This window comes from Siniperca chuatsi, linkage group LG10 (genome assembly GCF_020085105.1).
Source record: "Siniperca chuatsi isolate FFG_IHB_CAS linkage group LG10, ASM2008510v1, whole genome shotgun sequence".
Lineage (NCBI taxonomy): Eukaryota > Metazoa > Chordata > Actinopteri > Centrarchiformes > Sinipercidae > Siniperca > Siniperca chuatsi.
In genome coordinates this window covers 1,777,324-1,795,191 of record NC_058051.1, presented here as the reverse complement: position 1 = coordinate 1,795,191, position 17,868 = coordinate 1,777,324, and the positions used below count along the sequence as shown (strand labels likewise).

General features: G+C 42.7%; 1 protein-coding gene across 15 annotated transcripts in view; it reads left to right on the top strand.

The window, feature by feature from the left end:
- Positions 1-17,868, top strand: part of LOC122882479 (tumor necrosis factor receptor superfamily member 5-like) — a 44,056-nt gene that overhangs the window by 7,719 nt on the left and 18,469 nt on the right. For 2 of the 15 annotated variants that reach the window (XR_006379375.1, XR_006379371.1), the window contains one exon: positions 9,418-9,494. Coding sequence is in view for 5 of the 15 variants with exons in the window: in XM_044209900.1 (XP_044065835.1) it covers positions 9,493-9,561; positions 10,059-10,152; positions 13,626-13,751; positions 14,811-14,966; positions 16,170-16,257; positions 16,359-16,537; positions 16,653-16,684; positions 16,802-16,867; positions 17,106-17,159 (864 nt within the window). In the remaining 10 variants the exon portion in view is untranslated. The other 13 variants (XM_044209900.1, XM_044209905.1, XM_044209903.1 and 10 more) reach the window with 13 other exon arrangements.

Here is a 17,868-nt window from a genome sequence, read left to right as displayed (position 1 = left end):
TAAGGTTTTCTTTCAATGATCCTCAACATCTCAAAACTAAACACGAAAGTGTCCTTGATAATTCAACAATAAGATAGGTTAATGTTACGGCCATCAATTTAGGTTATTTCTCCTCCGACTCCGAAATAAAGTTTTTTTTCAGTCAGTCTTGGATAGCGGAAGGCAAGACTACATTACCCATGATACTTAGCCACCACTGCAAGAGGAATCCAGCTCACCGCTAAACCTGAAGTGGAAAACGTTTCAATTACTTAATAAAGTGCGTATTGTACAGTGAACGTAGAGTCTTAGTCAGCCAGACATAGTGTGCCACACAGGTTTCCACAGGGGGGTTTGGCATGAAATGCTCCCTGATCCAGGATCCGACGTTTGTTTCTCTTCCCATTGGCTGTTTTCGGTGTCAGTCGGTAACGTAATGCGGAAGCTGTAAACCGGGGTGTTCGACTCCTGTTTTGGCTAAATTATCTTAAATAAACCAACATGATTACTTTTTCTTAAGATAGATTATTCAGATGAAGTGTAATAACTAGTTCGGCTGTAGTAGATATTTGATATATTTAGTAGATATTATCTTTTTACGATCGTATTAAAACCACAATTTATTTTTTTTTAAACCGGAAGAACTGTGGTGCTGATTTCTATCAAGCTGCATGGCCTCTAGGGAACTGTGTGTATATAGCTCTTATTTTATTTTTATGTTATGTGTATTTTTTATCTATCAACCTTTTTCCTGTCCATGTTGAATCTAGAGCTGCTGTAACAAGCACATTTCCCTGGTGTTTATTTGACATGATCGCTGAAGTCAGGAGCTCTCTGTAACAGTTGGCCCCATGTCTGCGGCCCCTTTGGTTGCTGGAGTATAAGCCTTCAAACATGCACCGAGGTCAAGGTTCAGAGGTCTGCATCTCAAAGCAGGAGCCATGAAGACTCTTCATACTGACATATCTTACTCTTTCCAACTATGCATCCGGTTTAGCTCCAACTTTTTGTTTGTTTTTTAGTGGAACTTGTGACCAAATTGAGTCGGCTTCAGAGATTATTGTAAAATACTGCTGATAATCTAGGCCCTTAGTACCACAGTCTTGGAGGAAGGCCTGAAGTGCTTGGGTTATGGCTGAAAAGACCAACTCGTTCTCCTTCACAGGTCCTCTAATACTGAGGCATGCATGGGCTGCTGTTTATACAACCCTGGAGATGTTTTGTATCTTTATGATTCCCATTCAATCGGAATCTGTTACCAATGAAAGCATAAAAAATGAGTAAGTAAGGTAATAATAACAAATATAGCCACAAGCACCGTTCAGGGGTTCAAGGCAACACAGACGTTAGAAGTTTGCAGCTTTTGATCTGGACCTCGTCAAATGTGGTCTAGATGTTAAAAAAGCAGTGAAACAATGAGTTTTGCATTTTCACAAATAGAATGAAGAAAACAATCCGTTTCTGATTCGTGTAATGCCATGCACATTTGTTGCCCTTGTAGCGCCCCCTAGCGGTCAATATAAAGGAAACTTTCCGGGTATGTTTCAGGTTGGTTCGGTTTGGTAGCAATCGGACCTACAGTTTAGGAGGCGGACTGTAGTGGTCCAAGAGGCTTTTTTGTAGAGCACGTTGAGCTGGACGCGTGAGAGAAATTTCAAGTCATTTGGACTAACGGTGTGAGGGGCGTGGCCTGTACAAAATTAATTACAGCTCCACCATGTGGCCGATTGGGCTCATGTTTCTGTGGAAGCACATGCACATTATTTCCACTTATTGGGCCAAGTTTCACGTTTCTAACTCATTCCAGGTCACGGCAATTTGAGCCGCAGCATAAGACACTAATAATAATAATAATAATAATAATAATAATAATAAAACCAGCACAAACACAAAAGTAATATTAAAATTAAAGTGACATTTTAAAATCAATTCACAGAATGAAATAGTAATAGTTTTGAAATGGGATATAAAATTAGAAATGAAATATTAACTTCACAAAGGAAATATGGACTGTGCTATGGAAGAAATTAAGTGTATGAAATATATGAAGCTGACAAGAGCTAAAATAAATTAAATGTTATGCAAATGTGTGTGAATAAATGATTTGATTATGTAACACTCAGTTGCTCTGCTTGCCAGCCTGTAACAGATAACCCCTTCTTAAGAAAGGTGATTTCATAATTAAATATCCTCAGCCACATATTCCTGGAAAAATAAAATTAAATGAGCAACTTCACAATTTACAATCACAGGCTGTAAAACGAGAAGTGGCGTTTGGATTCAGGTTGCGGCCGACCGGCAGAAATCTGAAATGGAATGAAGCCCACTGACGGCAGACCGCCCGAAACAGGAGTCGAACGCGCCAAGCAGCAGCGTCCATAGCAACCACCATAGCAACGATCTGACACCTGAATGAATCTTCGTAATAACTAACAAAACTAAGGATCATATACATTCACTGATTACTTATTTTGAAAATAAAATCCACATTTCTCGCTAGAAATGTTATCAAAATGCATTTGAATGCAGAAAATCTTACAATACTCAATTTTCCACTGAGAATAAAATAAATGTCCATCATTTTGTTTGTGTAGATTATTGTTCCCGGAAGTCGGTCCCTAGCACCTACTCCTGATGACATCACGCACATCGTGAAAGATGGCAAGCTATGATTGGTCGGGGAGCAACGTGGAGTCTGTCATGTATCACGGCCGAGTCACGGCAAGAATTTGTGACTTTACAATAGAAAAACCTGACGCAGTGACCATCGAAACAGAACAAATAATGTGTAGTCTGAACCCGGCGTTAGGGATCAAAACAGAGCTGCAGATCTTAAAGTAAATTATTTTCAAACAGGATACTTTAAGAATAAATGTGTTGGCCACTAAAACAGAAATGGCCACACTGAGTTTCAAGTTTCAGTTCTCAGCAGTTAACACTCAGGAATACACTCAGTGGCCAGTTTATTAGGTACACCTAGCCTAAACTACTGCAGTCTAATACAGCAGTCCTGCAAGAAATCCTCCTTCATGAAGGTTATAATGTTCAGCTTCTGTTGAAACTGTTTCAGAGACGTGTTGATTCAACATGTGATCATTTGGAGGATGTAGTTTGTGCTACTGTAGTCCATTATACAGAGAGGTATTTCTGTTATTTAGCCTACCCTCATGGATATAAATGGGGAGATAAAATATCTGATGATAAAGATAATAAATCTGCAGTTTCTACCGGCCCATTTCCACGTATTCCTCGCCAGATTGTCTATTGTGCTTAGGCCTTAGCTTTCCAGCCTCATGTTCTGCCTGCCTGACTCTGCCAGCTTGATCCACTGCCTGCCCATCGGACTTCTGCCTCTCAGCCTGACCCCTTTTTGGATCTTTTTGCCTGTTTTGATCTGCCTGCCGGTTTTTAATTTTGCTTGTTTTTGACCACAGCTAAATGCGAACTTTACCCGTCCTGCTGTCTCTGAGTCGTGCATCTGGGTTCAAAGCTGTCTCTCTACTGAGCCGTTACAGCACTGATGAGACACAGAAACTGAACATTTACTGAACATCTTGTCAGACACACAGTGAAGTCATGGTCGAACGTGACTTCTTAAAAAGCAGCAAAATTGCGTTATTCATAAATGTATACATTTTCACTCAGTGAAGCTACAGCTGCTTTAAATCATGAACTGCTGAAGCTGATGCTGCATGTGGAGAACAAAGTTCAACACATCAGCTTGTAACATTATGTTTGTCGTTGGAAAGGAGAACCAAAAATGTTGGTCACAGTCACGAGCTGATGTCCAGGGTTGTTTCTGACCCAATTTCTCGTTTTTGTTGGTTCAGAAAGCAGAACTATTTCAACATGCATGGGGAAAGGGAAGTGTCTGTAATCTGGATTTTCTTTCAGTTTTGAGATGTGAAAACTGCTTTTAGAAGAAAGGCCCTCAAATCAGGTCATCGAAACATAGTTTTGTGTTGTTATATAATAACCTGGTTCCAGACCGTTGAATTGCTGTCCACATCTCTGATTTGCTCTGTACGCAACATGTGCAAATGCAGAACATAACACAAGTTATACAAGTACACTTAGTCAACATCATGTCAGCATATCTCTGATGACACCAGAGTGTCTGCGTATTTAAGGAAATACAAGTCAACAAGATCATTAATGTGCAGGTCTCTGATGAAGGAACCAAGAACTACAGTCTGTGGGGAAACAATCAGATCACTGTGAGCACAAATACTCAGAAGTGAAAGTAAAACAAGATTGGTTAGGGGATTACCAGTATCTCTAAAAAAACAAATTCAAACCCAGAGGAAGGGTTCAACTTCCAGTCTGTGCGCCTTCAGAATAAAAGCTGAGAATGCTTTTGTTTTAATAAGAACTGTAACTTGGTGTCTAATTGTCACACCCATTAATGAAACCTCAGCAACTGGTGACAGAAAAATACTGAAAGTAGTACAACATGCAGCATTTTAGACTGTGGAGGCTACACATAATGGACTGACAATAAAACCAGTGAGCACTTTGTTTAGACACTACGTCACCTCTTTGATTTTAATAACACAGCAGACAAATGTGTAACTTTCCAAATGTTTGACGTGACAAAAGGCAAAGAATCGTACGAGGCATGTACAAATATCTGCAGGTATTGGTCCGACAACTAGTGAAAGTGGTCTGTAATAATAATACACACCGACCTTTGAACTGTTTAGATTGCTGTGACTATGTGAAGTCATCAGTAGTGAGGAGGAAGGAAGGTGGACTTTGGTCAGAGGTGTCATTTACTGCACACTTCTCTTTCATTTCACTTTGCACCACAATTCGTTGCACTAATGGAAGAAGCTTCCATTTCAAAAGAGGTGAGTCCTGATTAAACTTGACTACTGTGCCTGTTGTTACACTGAGCATCAGTCCAGTTTTGAGACACTGAAATGTAAGGCCAAGCAAAAGCTGTACAGTGCTCTGCAAATGTCATAGGCCACTGCAGTATGAAAAGGAAATGTGTGTAACATGAAGTAAAAATGTGCTGAAGTTAACTTTGACCAGTCTCTTAGTCGGGATGCTGACTCTAGTGCTGCGTTCAAAAACAAAATACCAACAGAGCCTTAATGCTTCGTAAATTTGTTCCCCAGCAGTCCTCATACCTCAGCAACAGCACTGGGTTGTTGCCTTCAGTGAACAGTCAGTGTAGAGAGATAGGAAACAGGTGAGGGAGACGGGCTGACATGCAGCAACGGAAGAGATAGGGTGGTGGTTAAAAAAGTACTGCTGTTATTCATAAGACCACAACAAGTCGCTTAACAGAAAAGGTAAATGTATGTAACTAATGAATCTCTGAGTCTAAACTCTGTTTGGTCAGAGCTTTCAGCTGCGTCTCAGTCTTTACTCAGCAAATGGAGCTGGGCTCAGGTTAATTAGGTCATCATCATACAAATATAGTGTGTGTGTGTGTGTGTGAGCTTAGTATCATCGGGAGTGCTTTGGATAGGAAGCGCTGTATATTAATGGCACAGCCATCCGGAGCTTGTGGTTCTGAATCTTCGACCGGTCAAACTGGCGACGCTTCGATTACTAGACGATCTCTGCCAGCTGAGCCACGGCCGCCCCGGTGCTCTCCTGTTAAAGTTCAACTTTTTGTTGACCAAGCCCTCCACCCTGACCTCCTCCCTCGGACTGACGCTGCTGTTTGTCTGTGGAGGACAGTCTCAAAGTCCACTCCTCAGTGCTGTGCAGGGGAGAGGGAGACGGCCGTGTGAGCTTTTACTCAGATCATTTGCTTTTGATGATGAGTAGTAACGAAGCTGGAAATGTCTTGGTAACTGTTTGGTTAACTGAAGCAGATCCAAGTCTGTTTGTGAAAACTAACCAGTTGCCTTTGATGGAGAGAATAAAGCCCTGATGCAGAGACAGGATCGTCGTCCTCTGCACCTTTATGAGCCCTGTCATACACAAAGTTCTCCATGTAAAGGTGTATAGCTGTCTACTTTAGGGGACCATCAGAAAGCATACCAGGGACGCAAGAGACATCTTCAAGCCTTCAGTCGGCCACTGCAGCTGCTCTCCTGCATTACATCTTTGTGATGCACTACTGATGGATACATTTGCATCCAAATCCTTTAATGCAACTGCAGCTGAAGTTTTGGTAGCCATTTATTTTATTGTATTGCTGGAAACAGAAACGAAACACAACATGGGCACTAATCACAAATGTTTGTTTTGTCAAAATGTCCCCATTATACAGTGTATGGCTGACAGCTGTGTTTTTATTTTATTATTATTACAAATAATATTATTATATTTTATTTTACTTTGAAGGCTCGGGTCCGCAGTATCCTGAAGCTGCATCAGCCTTAATGTGTCGCTGAAACCAGGTGAGCCGTTCGTCTTTTCTCTCGATATATTTCATTAAAGAAGTAACGCAGTAAAACTCTGCAGAGCCAGCTGCTGTTATATTACAGCTGAAAGTCCTGCAGCCCGGCTGCTGTGGGTCCAGATGTTCCGGTGATCGGTTATTTAAGGTGAAACAAGAGCTGTCCTGCCGAGTGCAGCTAAAGAGAAACGGCCGGACTCTGGAAAGATTTCTGTTTAAACAGGATTCAACCTTCTTTGATCTTAGCAGCTCAAGAGTTATTAAATAATGATCCGATGAAGAAGGATTCTGTGGAAAGACTATTACATGTTCAGTTTCAGGGCCGTACACCAGAACAAGGTCGAGGTGCTAAAACTGAGTGTTTTTATGTATGTGCTTTACTTTCTGTTTTAAGGACTGAACTTGATAAAAACTGGACCAGGAGCGCGGTGCTCTGTAACAAACAGAACTGGCTGTCATGTTTTCCAGGTCGGGGGAGAGAGACTAAGAACAAAGCTTTCGAGTGAGTTATTATTTAGATTCCGTTTAGTTTTGATTAATCGGCTCAAAGATGGCTGCAACTCCACCTCCTCGAGGAATGTGAAGTATTAACATGACTGGGTGTGGATTCATTTAGGCAACATATTCTTCATGACCCAGCCAGGTTTCAGTAAGACAGTTAGTCAGTATGACAGTCTGATATTAGTACCTCAGCAACAGCACTGGGCTTTGTCAGGTCTAACATGATATGTGAGCTCTGTCTGAGCTGGTGGCCTACTGGCAGTGTAATAATGTTTATCTGTTCTGCAGTTTGCCTTCAGTGAACAGTCAGTGTAGAGAGACAGGAAACGGGGGGGGGGAGACGGCCTGACATGCAGCAAAGATAAAGATGGTGGTGGTTAAAAAAGTACTGCTGTTATTCATAAGACCACAACAAGTCGCTTAACAGAAAAGGTAAATGTATGTAACTAATGAATCTCTGAGTCTAAACTCTGTTTGGTCAGAGCTTTCAGCTGCGTCTCACAGTCTTTACTCAGCAAATCAGGTCATAATCATACAAATATAGTGTGTGTGTGTGTGTGTGTGTGTGTGAGCTTAGTATCATCGGGAGTGCTTTGGATAGGAAGCGCTGCATCCTAATGGCACAGTCCAGCTGTGGTCCAGATGTTCTGGTGAAACAAGAGCCGAGTGCAGCTAAAGAGACCAGACACTGGAAAGATTTCTGTTTAAACAGGATTCAACCTTCTTTGATCTTCAGTCTGTAGTTTCTGAACGTTTACAGTCAGGCCCGCTTCTTGCTCTGTCAGCACATAATCAATATTAAAGGACCCAGATCCAAATAGGGGCCAAAAACCCTGATGGGGACTGGCCGGTCTCTCTTACAGCCAAGCACCCTCGTGTGTTGAGTCAGAGCAGCTTTATATGCTCCAAAGCTACATTAGAGCTGCAGTGAGGCGCTGTGTCCTGTGTGAGACCAGATCAGGTTCAGTCATCATGAGACTGTCACGCAACAGATGTCCGGACTTCATCGATCCGTCAATCAGCCGGAGACAGAGGGACAGCAGGGAGGCAGACAGAGACATTTTGAAGTTCCGCTAAATGTTCTAAAGTCAGTTTTTTAAATGCGGAAAAATGAAGTCGATCAGATAAAGTATGTGCTGATAAAAGCATCTGATCTGGGGGATTTTCTCAGTTGGATCGTTTCAAAGTCGAGCTGTCTCTTGGTTTCTCCTGCTTCCCTACGCTAGCTTTAGTCCTTAACTTTGTCTCTGGAGACCTGGAGTCAAATAGTTTTAAATTGGATTCCAGCCCTTTTGACTTCACAGTGAGAATTTCATAAGAACTGAAAAACAGGGGATGCAAATCTCAGCAGTTGTGCAGTTGATTTCTTTTTTAATTTTGCCTGTGTGTCCACAGGTTTGTCAACACACAGCAGATATCTGTTTGTAAATGGACAGAGAGTCTGTGTCCCATGTTGCTCTGAGCTTTAGTTCTTTCAAACATGTATTGATAGTAAAAAACCAAAAATGTGCAGCAGGTTTAATGATGTCGTAAAACAGAAGAGCGAAGCCACTGGGTTAAAAGAACTCACGTTACAGAAATGCCAACAAACTGTGGAAAGATGGCTGCACTGACACTTAGGCCTACATCTAAATACAAGCCAATATTCACACTCATCACTTCAGCTAATTAGAGGAATACTTTGACATCTTGGGAAATGTGCTTATTTGCTTTCTGGCAGAGAATTAGAAAAGAAGATCGATAGCACTCTGTTTGATATAAGGATGTTAAATATAAGGCTTCAGCCAGTTAGCTTAGCTTAGCACAAAGAGAGCCGAGGCTAACAAAATCTTCCTACCAGCACCTGTAAAGCTCAGGCACTAACACATTTACCAGCTGTCAGTTTGTCGTTTCACAGGGGGAAATATGTCCGACTGTTTGTGGGCTCTGAGCAGTTGCCAGGCAACCAGCAGAGACTCCAGGAAGTTACTGCTCCTAGCCAAGAAGCCGTTATTCCCACCCAAGAAAACGTTGCTTTGAAAAGCAGCTGCACGCTGTTTGTTCTTCGGCTGGTTTCGCTTGTTAACAAACTACTGAAAATATACCGGGTAAAAAATATAACTGGTTTAATCTGCAGTGACCAGTTAATAAACAGATTCCCAGTGAAGGGTAAAAGACTTCTAGGATTCACCTGTGGTTCCTCATCTCAGGCTGCTCTGAAAGCCTCCTCTCTCCTCCGTGACATGTTTAAGTGATTCATCAACATCCTCAGTTACTTATTTTCACTGTATTTGAACTTTGAACACAGCAGTAAAAGACAGTTAGTGTGCAACACCCAAGGTAGCACTGGAGCAAAGCTCAGTGTCGCTCGCTGTAGAAAAACAGAAGCTCAGGCTGCTTTAAAGCGGTTCTGCACCCGGTCATGTGTGGACAGTTGAAACCTAAACATCAGGTTTCTCCAGCACAAATGTAGCTGTGTCAGCCAGGTTTCTCATTCACATGATGTTGAAGACGGCCACTTTCGCTGCTGCAAAGCTGGAAATAAACTGTTTGCTTAGCGGGTAGTGTAATCTCTACATGGATATGTTTTCTTTCAGTTTCCAGACGGTGTCCCTGTTTGGATTTTACATCTCACTTCATCCCAGATCTCAGTGAGATGACGTCTTCAGCCCATGAAAACTGTGATCCTGCCGTCCAAAATGATGTTTAGAGGAAAACCTTTGACAGCTGCAGCTTTGCTGGTAAAATCATTTGTTTTCGCAGCAAGCTGTTATTTGCATGGCAGCAGTTCATACATCATATCGCTCCTCCTCTCCAACATTTGATTCTTTATAAAGCACCTGTGAACGCACATTTACAAACAGTTTTGTAATGAAGAAATACAAAAGTAAACAAATTGATTGATAAGGGAAAATACAGTCTATATATAGGAAACACTGGTGTCGCTCCACCTTAACAGATGCAGACTCACCTGTCGACAAAGTTAATGATTCGTAGAACGAGCAGCAACATCTCAGTCGGTACTTTTAGCTGTCGTGGATGTGGTAATGTGGTTTTACTTTGTATTTTTTGGACATTAACTATCTGGGTGACTGAAACGGATCTACACAAACACAAAGTGCTGCCTGCTTTCTATCAGAGCTCATTTCAACAGCTTCTATCCATGGATTTGATTTGCAGTATGTTTTCATTTCAACAGGCTTCACTGAGACAGAAAACCTTTTCTTACTCTTCACAGATACTTGTGATGAGTGTCTTCAGAGGACAGACCCTCGCATGTCATCGAGCAGAGTATCTGATAGAGAATGAATGCTGTCCAATGTGTCCTGCTGGTAAGATCCATCTGAATGTTAAAGGAATATCTCACTTTCAGTTACATACAGAGTCTTTCTGTTATACTGCCAGGTGCCAGCAGTGATTACCAGAATCAAGCACTTGTGTGCAGATCAGTGGAGTCAGTCTTACTCCCACGGTTGGTGCTGTTTATGTTCACAGGTGAAACGTATCGGTGAACTTCCTGCATCTGACTGGAGTTTTATTCCGACAGTAAAAGAATGACTCTGTAGTAGACAGCAGTGCGTGTCACTTTGCCGAGCTCACAACGTGCGCTTCACCCTCCAGATTATACTTCTTCTTTTCCTTTCGGCTGTTCCCTTTCAGGGGTCGCCAGAGTGAATCATGTGCCTCCATCTAACCCTGTCCTCTGCGTCCTCTTCACTCACTCCAATTAACTTCATGTCCTCTCTCACTACATCCATAAATCTCCTCTTTGATCTTCCTCTAGACCTCCTGCCTGGCAGCTCCAACCTCAGCATCCTTCTACCAATATATTCACAGTCTCTCCTCTGAACATGTCCAAACCACCTCGATCTGGCCTCTCTGACTTTATCTCCGAAACATCTAACATGAGCTGTCCCTCTGATGTCCTCGTTCCTGATCCTGTCCGTCCTCGTCTCTCCCAAAGAGAACCTCAGCATCTTAAGCTCTGCTGCCTCCAGCTCTGCCTCTTGTCTTTCCTTCAGTGCCGCTGTCTCTAAGCTGTACAACTCACCGCCATCTCGAACACCTTTCCTTTCATTCTTGCTGATACTCTTTTATCACACAACACACCTGACACTTTTCTCCACCCGTTCCAACCTGCTTGCACTCGCCTCTTCACCTCTTCTCCACAGTCTCCATCGCTCTGAACCGTTGACCCTAAGTACTTAAAGTCCTGCACCTTCTTCACCTCTGCTCCCTGTGACCTCACCGTTCCACCTGGGTCCCTCTCATTGACACACATGTATTCTGTCTTACTGCGGCTGAGCTTCATTCCTCTGTTTTCCAGAGCAGACCTCCATCTCTCTAGATTTTCCTCCACCTGCTCCCTGCTCTCACTACAAATCACAATGTCATCCGCAGACATCATAGTCAATGGAGATTCCTGTCTAACCTCATCTGTCAGCCTGTCCATCACCAGAGCAAACAAGAAGGGGCTCAGAGCCGATCCTTGATGCACACCCACCTCCACCTTGAACTCCTCTGTCACACCTACAGCACACCTCACCACGGTGAGGCTCTCATACCTGTCCTGCACCACTCTAACATACTTCTCTGCCACTCCAGACTTCCTCATACAATACCACAGCTCCTCTCTCGGCACCCTGTCATACGCTTTCTCTAAATCTACGAAGACATAATGCAACTCCCTATGACCTTCTCTGTACTTCTCCATCAGCATCCTCAAAGCAAATACTGCATCTGTTGTACTCTTTCTAGGCATGAAACCATATTGCTGCTCACAAATGCTCACCTCTGCCCTTAGCCTAGCTTCCACTACTCTTTCCCACAACTTCATTGTATGGCTCATCAGCTTTATTCCTCTGTAGCTGCCACAGCTCTGCACATCTCCCTTGTTCTTAAAAACTTGGCACCAGTACACTTCTCCTCCATTCCTCGGGCATCCTCTCACTCTCCAAGATCTTGTTAAACAAACTAGTCAGAAACTCTACTGCCACCTCTCCTAGACACTTCCATACCTCCACAGGTATGTCATCAGGACCAACTGCCTTTCCACTCTTCATCCTCTTCAACGTCCTCCTCACTTCACTCTGCTAATCTTTGCCACTTCCTGCTCCACACCAGTCACCTCTTCTACTCTTCGTTCCCTTTCATTTTCCTCATTCATCAACTCTTCAAAGTACTCCTTCCATCTTCCCATCACACTCCTGGCACCTGTCAATACATTTCCATCCTTATCTTTAATCACCCTAACCTGCTGCACATCCTTCCCATCTCTGTCTCTTTGTCTGGCCAACCTGTACAAATCCACCTCTCCCTCTTTAGTGTCCAACCTAGCATACAAGTCCTCATATGCTCTTTGTTTGGCCTTTGCCACCTCTACCTTCACCTTACGCTGCATCTCCCTGTACTCCTGTCTACTGTCTTCAGTCCTTTCAGTGTCCCACTTCTTCTTAGCTAACCTCTTTCTCTGTATACACTCCTGCACTTCCTCGTTCCACCACCAAGTCTCCTTGTCCGCTTTCCTCTTTCCAGATGACACACCGAGTACCCTCCTACCTGTCTCCCTGATCACAGTAGCTGTAGTGGTCCAGACATCTGGGAGCACTTCCTGACCACCCAGAGTCTGTCTCAGCTCCTCCCTGAAAACTACACGACATTCTTCCTTTTTCAACTTCCACCACTTCGTCCTCTGCTCTGCCTTTGTCCTCTTCATCTTCCTCACCACCAGAGACATTTTACACACTACCATCCTGTGTTGTCTGGCTACACTCTCCCCTACCACTACTTTACAGTCACTGGTCTCTTTCAGATTACAACGTCTACACAAGATGTAGTCCACCTGAGTGCTTCTACCTCCGCTCTTATATGTCACCCTATGTTCCAGCCATTTCCATCCTCTTTTCAAAGTCTACCACCATCTGTCCTTCTGCGTTCCTGTCCTGAAGACCAAACCTGCCCATCACATTCTCATCACCTCTGTTCCCTTCACCTACATGCCCATTGAAATCTGCACCAATCACCACTCTCTCACCTCTGGGGATGCTCTGCAACACTTCATCTAACTCACTCCAGAATTTCTCCTTCTCTTCTAACTCACATCCTACCTGTGGGGCATAACTACTCACAACATTGAACATCACCCCTTCAATTTCCAGCTTCAGACTCATCAACCTGTCTGATACTCTTTTCACCTCTAGAACATTCCTCACAAACTCCTCTTTCAGGATAACTCTTACTCCGTTTCTCTTCCTATCTGACCCATGGTAGAACAACTTGAACCCTGCTCCTAAGCTTCTAGTCTTGCTACCTTTCCACCTGGTCTCCTGGACACACAGTATGTCCACCTTCCTTCTCTGCATCATGTCAATCAACTCTCTAGCCTTCCCTGTCATAGTCCCAACATTCAAAGTCCCTACTGTCAGTCCTACATTCTTAGCTTTCCTCTTCTCTCTCTGCCTACGAACACACCTTCCTCCTCTCCTTCTTCGTCTTTGACCAACAGTAGTCCAATGTCCACCGGTACCCTGTAGGTCAACAGCACCGGTGACGGTCGTTGTTAACCCGGGCCCCGACCGATCCGCTATGGAAGGCATTTTCACGATTTGCATTTTTAATTTGGCAGGTGTTTTACGTCGGATGCCCTTCCTGACACAACCCTCTGCATTTATCCAGACTTGGGACTGGCACAAGAAGACACTGGCTTGTGCCCCCTTGCAGTTGCATTACCCTCAAGATTATACACTTTCATTTAATAGAAACATTATGTTGCATGAAATTAAATTGTTGGTTTTCTTTTCAACAGGAAGTCGAGTTAAAACAGATTGCACAGAGTTCAGAAGTACTTCCTGTCTGCCCTGCGTAGAGAGAACCTTCATGAATCAGCCTACTGGACGTAAACAGTGTTTTCCCTGTACAAACTGTGATGCAGGTAGATTTCTGTTAATATTTCCTAATTATTAGTAGAAACTTATGACCAAGCCTACAGTTAAAGGCAGTAAGTCGGCTTCTTACGGCAGGTCCCACTGTTAATGCTGTGTAAGAACTGAGGAAACTGTTGAAGACAATGTCATTGCAAAGATGCAGAGACTCATTTTGATGAGTTTACTGCACATTACTGATTTTGCACTGATGAAAATGACAGACTGCATGCAGAAACAAAGACCTCATGTGTTATGAAACACTGAAATACTGCAAGACCAGTGAAGACATTGTGTGAGTCACGACAGGCTCTTTCCACAGAAGTAAGACACAAGACCTTCGACATGACGACAAGTTCTGTTTATTTTGCAGTCAAGGTATCAGCTGTTAATATCAGCTGAGACTTTGCTGTACTTGTGTGAAGGAAATTCTTGTGAGCTGGTCAACTCTGTGATGAAGAGAGTTTTAGGAAACTCAGGATGTCTGACACAGCAATGTTTAATGAAGTTCGGCCGAGGAGACTGGCAGCAGCAGTACAAAGTGAGAACGCAGTCAAGTGCCAAAACCAAATCTGAAGATCCCTTCTTGGTCCACAATATTTATCCCTTTACTGTCCGTATGGAGTCGCCGATGTATTCCATACAAGGTCGTTCTCTACTGGCCTAAATATGTGTAACCATCTTATTGGAAGTTGAACTCTAATGGTAACCTAAGTCACGTTGGAATCACATGCATTACATTCTAATGGGAGACAGTCTGTCTCTCTCTCCTACCAAGACTGAGACAGAGAATACTTATCTTCTGTCCTTCAGTGTCCAGGCAACAGATCGTCCTCTCTCTCGTCATGCATATGGAAGAGACAGCAGTGTGAACTATTGCTAGAGAGACAGAAGTCATTCTGTTTCTAGGTCTGCAATTGACCCCAGGCGTGACATGTGTATGACCTGTACCTACGACCTTTTACCCACATATTAGGAAGATTCCTTCACACTTTGTATTTTGCTCTCTAGTAGATTAAACAGAATAAAGGTTTAATATCTCCATATGTAACCTCCACATGTGTTGACAGGTTCTGGTTTAAAGACAAAGACGTCATGTACAACAACATCAGATGCAGTTTGTGAACCACTGGAGGGATTCTACTGTGTGGACTCTGCAGACGGCGGCTGTGCGGCCGCACAGAAACACACAAGCTGTCGACCAGGACAATACATCCGTCAGAAAGGTTGGTTTTCTTGTGCTGACTTTAAGGTTATAGGTATAGTTTAAGTTTTAAAGTTCAGGGAAACTGACCTCATCGACAACTTGCTCATTAAAGCTGCAAGTGGTGATTTCTGACCACTAGATGGCAGAACAGAAGCACCAAAATAAATTTGTAGAAAGCGCTAAGTTCAGACCAGTTGAGTCATCCGGTCAGCCTGTAGCCGTCAATGAGGGAACTTTCAGATGGTCAACCGACTGAGTAAAACCACTGAAGCTGATTAGTTACAGTGTGCAGTGCATGTAAAGTAACAAAAACATAATTTAAATAGATTCATGTACAAAAACCTGTAACATCCAAGATACTACCTGGGATATGCTCCATCTTGGCTTTTACATTGGCTCTATTCGGTATAGATCACTCCTGGGAAATGGTGTGAAAATGGGTTGGGTTGTGTTTTTAAGATTTTTCCAACATAAAACTGGTGGGAATACATGAATGGGAGCAGAAGCTCCTCACTATTAGAAGCAGACTGAGAAAAAGTCCCAAAGTGAAACCTGTGGATCGCTTTCTCAAATGCTCCATGCTTTACCAGATACTGTATTTGAACGTTTTCATCCACATTTACTGGCATGTTTAGTAACTGGGGCTGCTGTTCTGACCAACGTACGCTGCAGGTGTATTTAGAGGCCGCAGGTGTCTAAATAACACCTGCTGTTTTTGGCCCTGAAAGGCGAGAAAGAAAAAGCTCCTGTGCCTCTTTAGTTGTGAACTTCTCGCCCTGCTGCAGCAGCTCCAACAGTCTCTTCACATTAACCATATGGTATGGTTTGACAAAAGCTTCGTAACACGAGGTCTACTAAGTGGAAATCACTTAAACCACATCTTGTGGCTTTCAGCAGCGAATGGAGTTGTTAACTGGCATCAACATATTAGTACTATTATTTAAGATGATATATAATATGATTCCTCCTTTACAGTGAATCAAAATCCCATCTTGCTCTGTGATTATGAGAAAAGAGCTGCACTACAACATCTCATCATACTTCAAAGAATTCATTTTTCCTGAAATATCAAAACTTGAAACAAAGAAATGTTTTTTTTTTTAAATCTACTGAAATTAAATCAGACATGTCTGATGAAGTGTAATGATGTCATATAACACTTTGATCCCTTCATAATATGTACGCTGAACTGGTTCAATATATCTCATTTGTATTGGTACAGGAACAGCGTTAAGAGACACAGAGTGCTCTGACTGCAGTGGGGGGACATTTTCAGATGGGACATTTACATCCTGTCGGCCACACACACAGTAAGAGAAGCTTCACATCAGACACCTGAATTCTTCCAACAGCAGTGAATTCATGGTTTCCTACAAATGTTCCTGTAAAAAATGTCCCTCTATCATTCCAGATGTGAATCAATAAATCTTCAGCTGGTGAGAGCAGGAACTGCTTCAGCTGATGCTGAATGTGGAGAACAAAGTTCAAACACGACAGGACCTGGGATCATTGTTGCTGTTGTTGTTGTGATTTTTTTATTAATTGGAGCGTCTGTAGCTGTATTGTACTATCTCAGAAAGAAGAAAAACAGTAAGTTTTGCATTTCGAAAATAAAAACCTGATCATGTTTTTGATAGATGTTAATATTGTCTGTCACATCGTGAAGTTGTTGATTAAGGTGTTTGTTGGTAATGTTTTATTACAGAAAGAAAAACAAATGCAGAAAATCCCCAACAGGTATGTTTTATTCTCCCTTTACTGTTATTACTGCGTCCAATTTCACTGTATGTACAGTACAAAGTAGGAGTGATGTTTCTTCTAAGTAATTAAATGATGTCACTCATTTATCAATAGTTCACAAAACACGAGAGTGGAGAAGAAACATCAGGGATGATTTCAGACACATGTTCACAGCTGCAGGTAAGACAGCAGTGTCTTCCACACTGAAATGTTCACTGACTGAGGACTGTCTGACTGAGCTACACTCTCTGATGTCTTTACAAATGTACCAGATGTTTCTGCTTAAACTAAATGTTTCTCTCCTCAGGATGTGACAGTTTAAATATAAACATGCAGACAGTGTTTTGTACACTGTGGAGTGAATGTGCTCTAGAATCCAGTCATAATCCAGTTGGATGCTGGCACATTGTCTTTGCAGTGTACAGAAATGAAACAGTCCCAGCTGAAGGTCCTGCACTGTGCTACAAGCTGAACCCGTCCTCTACAGAACTGCTGGTCTACAGTCTGGATCATTATCTCACACAGATGTTACTGTACAGAGACTGAAGTCACACCGCTACAGACTTCCAGCGAATCGTCTTCCTGTAACTGTACATGTAGGCTTTCTTCTTCTTCTCTGGTGGTCAGAGAGCTCACAGCTGGATCTGAACACCTGGCAGGCTGAAACTGGACTTTAACTGTCATGAACAAGAACAAACAGCTGGAACAGAAGACGGATACGACGAGTCCTGAACTGCAACATGATGGTCACTCTGATCAAAAGCAGAGAGGCTGGATAGTGTGCACTGTGCACGTCCAACCCCAGGTGGGTACAGGTGCAGCAGCAAAGCAGCGTATGGTAGAGAGAGAGGTAGTCCACATGCTGAACATCGCAGCTTCCCAAGAGATTCATTAGACAGAAGGTTGATCAGGTGAAAAAATGCCTTTATAGTTGAAACATTCCTCATTAAACTCCTGGGAGCCTGTGATATTCAGCATGTGGACCTTTTTCTGTCAAAGAGTTGAAATTGTATCTCACTGCTGACTCAGCTGATAAAAACAGAACACTAGGTATTATATGAATTACATGTGCTGATGTTTGTTTAAATCTAATGCTCCCTGTAGTTGGTTCAAACATCATTAATCATTATTTTGTAATATAAAATAAAGTTTTTGTAAAGAAGCCATTACTGAATTTGATA